General features: G+C 44.1%; 1 protein-coding gene across 1 annotated transcript in view; it reads left to right on the top strand.

Annotated features, from left to right (window-relative positions):
• The first annotated feature begins 761 nt into the window (after nucleotides 1-761).
• Nucleotides 762-6,000, top strand: part of VPS26C (VPS26 endosomal protein sorting factor C) — a 69,129-nt gene continuing 63,890 nt past the window's right edge. The window contains exon 1 of the mRNA XM_030202219.1: nucleotides 762-960. Coding sequence (XP_030058079.1) covers nucleotides 904-960 — 57 coding nt within the window. The 5' untranslated portion in view covers nucleotides 762-903. The remainder of the gene's footprint in view (nucleotides 961-6,000) is intronic.

Genomic DNA, 6,000 nt, shown 5'->3' with positions numbered 1-6,000 from the left:
ACAAGTTTTTGTTTGATTTGTCTTTATTTGAAATAATTTTTTTAAAAACACATTTTCTCAAGGTGGGGTGGGGGACCCACCGACCTGGTCTACAGAGAGCGACGCAACTGCTCTCCTCCCACCCTCCCCTCTCCCAGATTCATTTTAAGGAGATATAACCCAGGGAACGCTATTCAGTTTTGTCCTATCGCTGTCACTAGGAAGGGAGTTCCCGCGCTCCATCCTTCCCTGTTTAGTCCCGCCCCCCACAGGAAAAAATACAGAACTGCGCTTTAAGAGGGGCCAGGATCCATCTGGACACTGAACCCAACAGCAGCCCTAAAAAACACAAATTTTTCAAAAGCCTTCCCATTTCAGAAGCTGGCCATGGTGCCTCTGAAACGATTTTGCTCCCACCACCAGCTTCAAAACGGCTACAGTACTTTTTCGTCTGCTGTCCAATTCATATCCAACGTGCTGACGTTTACAGACGGTCACGGGACAATGTACGCTGGCACGAGTTCTCTTCCGGTAGAACCTACTCTTCTACTCTAATGTCGGTGGCGAGAATTTTAACTCATAGTAGTTACACCTGCACGACACAGTATGTTAAGATAAGTAACTTTAAGCAGATTTAGTAAAAAAAAAATAAAAACCTAATTAAACACTTAGCACATCCTACGTTCTGATGACGTGTAAAGGCAGAGCACGTGACCTTTCGCTTACCACCACGTGATTGGCAACTGCTCCTGATCACGTGATCAGGAAGCTACACTGGTATGACGTGGTGCAATGGGGTAGTTGTATACCAAGAAGGTTTGATTGAGAGACTCTTTAGCGTAGAGGAACACTGCCTGTGTCACGTGATGGGGTAGCGCGGTGATCTTCTAGTAAGGATTTTCTGCTTTTGAATAAGTCTGCGCTATGGGGACCAGTCTGGACATCAAGATCAAGAGAGCAAACAAAGTATACCATGAAGGGGTAAGGAGGAAAGTTTCTGGCTGTACTACTTTCTCAGCTTCTATTATTATTGCTATACTGATTTGGTTTGCAATGGTTATAATTGTATGTCGCTGTCTTAAGTTCACAAAATACGCTAGATGTGTTAGGGTTTATGCTATCTTCTGTTGGTAATTACGTACATAGTGTGCTGTTGTGCAGGAAGATTTGGGGCTTCAGATATCTGCAAAGAATATAGCAATCGGTAAAACAACAAACAAACAAGCGAAAAGGAAAAAAAAAAACTCACTGCAGGTACCCACTCTAACCGAAATGTGGAATTTGAGAAAAAGAGGACTGTGTAGAGGTTCCGGAGGGTGGTGGCTTTTGTCAAGCATTATGGTCCAATTGAAGTTCATTGATGTGATGGTGAGCAAAGAGTTAATTGAAAAAGGTATTGTATTGAATATTTCATTCCATTTCTGTTACTGTGTTTCTTAAGTTCATTTGAATGCATAGAAATGAAGGTTTGATAAAACCAAAAAATGTGTGTGTTTTTTTTTTTACCGGATCACATATATTTCTTGCTTAACTTTCTAGAGCAAAACCCCCCATTCCTTAGGTCAGGATGGAATGAGCAAAAGATGACAAAAACTGGAAAATATAAGTAAATCATAAAAATCTTTCAATGATACCCTACCTTTCAGTCTATGGTAAAATGGGGAGTGGAGGTTGATGGTGATGCAAGATAATGGGTAGTAGAATGTTATGCCTCTTAATAATAAGCCCTTTTTTAATCAGTTTCAAAACATTGTCATTTTAATACAGTTTATTTATTTATTCACTTATATCCCACATTTTCCCACTCATGCAGGCACAATGTGGCTTACAAACATTAAATAAAATACAGAATAGGAAAACTTAGAAGAATATACAAGGAGTATGCAGGGGGAGAAGCATCTAACAGGGTGAACTAGCAGGGTAGGAGCCAGGGAGGGTGCATCAAGCACAGTTCTGGATTGTTTTAAAGTTTAAGTATTCTGGAGACCTTGTGCAGTTGTCCGATCCTGCACTTTAACGCCTGGCAGGTAGTACAGTCAAATTTTTGTGATATCGGCCGAGTTACTTAACCTTTCTTTGCCTTAGGTACAAGAAGCAGCAGCGGGGTTTGAACCAGGCTTCCATGGTTGTCAACCTGTTGCTCTAATGTGGACGACTATGGGGCCCTGTGATATGCTTAGGCATAGTGTATTGCAGAGACTTGTGCTATTCTCTTCTTTTTGAGTTTGTTAGAAGCTTGCTTTTCATTTATTATTTTTTTGTTGTTTCAGATTAGGACAGGGATTGTCAGAAGACTTATATTAATGGGACAGGGAATATCTCTTGGTAACTTTAGACTCTAGGTGCTTGCAACTTTTGATTTAGTCTGGTTGTAACCACTCTAGCATGCGTGTTCTTCAGCTTCTGATGCACAAAGGGGTTTTGCGTTGCTTTTACTGTTCGTGGTAGCAGCTACCAATAATTCTATGTGAATGCATTACAACGAGCTTATTAGTATGCATGGAAACATCTGTGTTCTTACTATTCGGCAAACCAAAATATGAAAGCGCTACACCGCTACGAGAAAAACTACACTGGCTCCCACTTAAAGAACGCATCACGTTCAAACTTTGTACCCTAGTCCATAAAATCATCCATGGAGACGCCCCAGCCTACATGTCAGACCTAATTGAACAACCACCCAGGAATGCAATAAAATCTTCTTGCACATTCCTCAACCTTCATCCTCCCAACTGTAAAGGTCTGAAATACAAATTAATGCACACATCTACCTTTTCCTATTTGAGCACGCAGCTATGGAACGCGCTACCGTGCAACCTGAAAACGGTCCATGAACTGACCAACTTCCGTAAACTACTGAAAACTTACTCTTCAACAAGATATATCACAAAGATCAACACTTGTAACTGTACAATCTTTCATATATATAGGAATGCCTTATAATGTCTTTTGCTTTAATACAACCATGTATTTCACCACCATGTAACCCAAAACCCTCTGTAAAACCAAATGTATATTCTCTTCTATTTCCAGTGTCCACGACGAATTGTAAGCCACATTGAGCCTGCAGAGAGGTGGGATAATGTGGGATACAAATGCAATAAATAATAATAATAAATAATTAATGTGCAAAAAGTCTGACAGGTCTGAAGCTGTCTTTGCATGAGGGCGACTTCTAAGTGGAGCAGTCTGCTTGCACAACTTCTCAGTGGGGTAGTCTCCTTGCATTTTTTTTTTTTTTGGTTATAGTATCTGTGCATGTGTGTGAAATGTGCTATACATGTGTATTGTGTGTGTGTGTGTCCTGCACGCAACAGTAGTGTTAAAAAGTTGTTGTGGGACAAAAAAAAAAAGGAAACTCCAAATGTGATGTTGCTGAATGCATGCCTTTTTTCCTGGGCATGCACAGACCGTAGACACCTACTGAGAGAATGTTCTGCGCATGTGCTAGGTGTTTTCCCTACTGATCCACTTGCAGAATTTCTACGCATCTCATTTGCATGCAGTTTTTATTTCCCTGGTCAAATCTGTTACATTGAATCCCTAAATGAAATGAAGCTGGCACAAACTTTGTAATAGCAAGTTCAAACACTACATCTTTCCACACTTTTGCCTCCTCCTCCTGCCAGCCCAATTAATAGTAGGAAGAGAGAGATGGGGGTAGAAAAAAAGCAAGAAACCAGTGGACCTATTAATGGGTTTGTCCTTCAGTCTGCAGCTGCCCTTCTAGCCTTTACTTGTGACAAACTGAAATACAAGTATATTTACGTTCATAAAGTATGGTAGAAATGATCCTGATTGAAGGATAGTTTGAGGCCCTATACAAAGAGTTCCAGATTTCACATGAGGTATTCAAGTTTCTTATCCACATGAGGGCAGCAGAGGAGGACCAAATCAGCACAGCCCTGTCATGTTTATCCTGGAAGGCCAGTGATCAAGACTCAGGGAGTGAGTTCAATGAGCGATGAACCTTGTGGGTTTCAGTGGATCAACTGGCGTACTGGACCTATCTGTATTCTTCCTTGGCATGATGTTTTCTGCTGTTTAGCATTTTTAGATTATGAGTAGTGACCAGATATGGGCTGCAGCTTTGATTTTTATTTCAGGAGTGCGGTAGACTCTGGCGCAAACTCTGTAGGCATCTGCAGACAAGTTGTTCTCTCTGAGAAGCAATAGGAATAGTATATACATTTGTTAAAGCTAGTTAAATATGCATAATTCCCCTGCCCTTGGAGGGGGAGGTCGATCATAGTCCTGGCACCTATCTTTTTGAAAATGAGTTTGATCTGATAAGGTTGGGGTCATTTTTAGTAGGATTTACATTGAAAAGTGCTCCAAATTCCATGCATATGCATTGTTTTGTTCTCATGTGTTGAACTTTTGAGTCTCCTGTTTTTAGTGCATCAATCTCTTAGAAAGTTACTACAGAACCCCCCCCCCCCCCCCCAAACACCACCAACACCACTATCTGCTAGGGGTTAGGTGGCCAATTTGCAAGATGGTGCCATCAGGCAGAAGCATGTATTGCTAGTGAAACTAGAACAAGGCTGGTTATACCAATGGACACGGTCCCAGAAGTGTTTATCTCAGTACTAGTAAAAAAAAAAAAAGGCCCGTTTCTGGCACAAATGAAACGGGCGCTAGCAAGGTTTTCCTTGTAGTGTGTGTGTTTGAGAGAGTATGTGTGAGATTGACTGTGTGTGAGACAGAGTGAATGTGCGAGTGTCTGTGTGTGAGAGAGAGTGCTGGGTGCGAGTGTGGCTCCTCTGGCCCCCCTGCATCCACCGTGCGATTCTCCTCTCTCCCCTGCTCCCCCTCCAGCCACCCAGCGATTATACTTTTTCCCTTGCCCCCCTGCAGCCACCCACCGATGGTGTTCTCTGCCTTGCCCCCCTGCAGCCAACCTGCGAGTCTCCTCTGTCCCTTGCCCCTCCTCCAGCCACCCTGCATTTGTTGTGTCTCCTGCCCCACCTGGAGCCACCCAGTGATTATCCTATCTCCCCTGTCCTCCCTGTAGCCACCCTGCTATTGTCCCCTGCCCCCCCTCCAAGCACGCAGCGATTGTGCTGTGTCCCCTGCCCACCCCCCCCTGTGCAGCCAGGCAGTGATGTTCCTGTGTCCCCTGCCCCCCTGCAGCCACCCAGCGATTTAGGTGTGTCTCGTGGCCCCCCCCCCCCCACCGTGCAGCCAGCCAGCCAGCGATTATATTGTGTCGCTGCCCCCCTGCAGCCTCCCTGCGAATGTCCTCTCACCCTGGCCCTTTTGCCACGCCCCCCCCAGCGTCCGTCACTGTTCCCTTCCCCCCGATGTCTCTGTTGGCAGTGCACCCCCTTCCACCCCCACTGATGTCGTCGCTGCCGGCGCTCCCTCCTCTCCAAAGGCCCCCCCACCCCACTGACCTGCCGAAACAGAAGATGTTAGCGTCATCTCAATGCCCCTGCAGTACGAAGCCATAGAGTAACGTCTGCCCCGCTGTCGACGTCATGGCGTTTTGACGCAAGGGCGGAGCAGAGCTACAGTGCAGGAGAACGTTGGAGGTGAGAATGTGCTCCGCCCTCAACGTCATAATGTTTGATGCGAGGGCGGGGCCCAGAGACTGTGATTTTCTGTGGCTTCAGAGCTTCGAACTTACAAACCTGGCTTCAGTGACGTCAGTGGAAATAGAACGTTGAGGGTGAGTTTTATATATATATAGATTGGGTAACCACTTCTCCCACGCAGTTTAATAACTGCTTTTACGTGGGCGATTTACAAAATTCAGGTCCTTATATATCCTAGTAAGGATCTTATTATCTAGTGGTACTTTTAATAGGGTCTTTTAGGGATTTGTAGTTTCTCTTTGCTTTCACATCTAAATTTGCAATGAGTCTTTAATTTGAAAGTATTGAAATAAGAGGATTTTCTGATGGACAAGCTCCCGCATATTTACATCTGTCTAAACTTGAAGATTCCAAGCATTCCTGTAGTGCTCTCAGATAACTAGTAGAGAAAGGCATTAGACTCCAGCTATGTTATGTGTCG

The sequence above is a fragment of the Microcaecilia unicolor genome, chromosome 4, assembly GCF_901765095.1.
Source record: "Microcaecilia unicolor chromosome 4, aMicUni1.1, whole genome shotgun sequence".
Classification (NCBI taxonomy): domain Eukaryota; kingdom Metazoa; phylum Chordata; class Amphibia; order Gymnophiona; family Siphonopidae; genus Microcaecilia; species Microcaecilia unicolor.
This window is presented reverse-complemented; position numbering and strand designations above follow the sequence as displayed.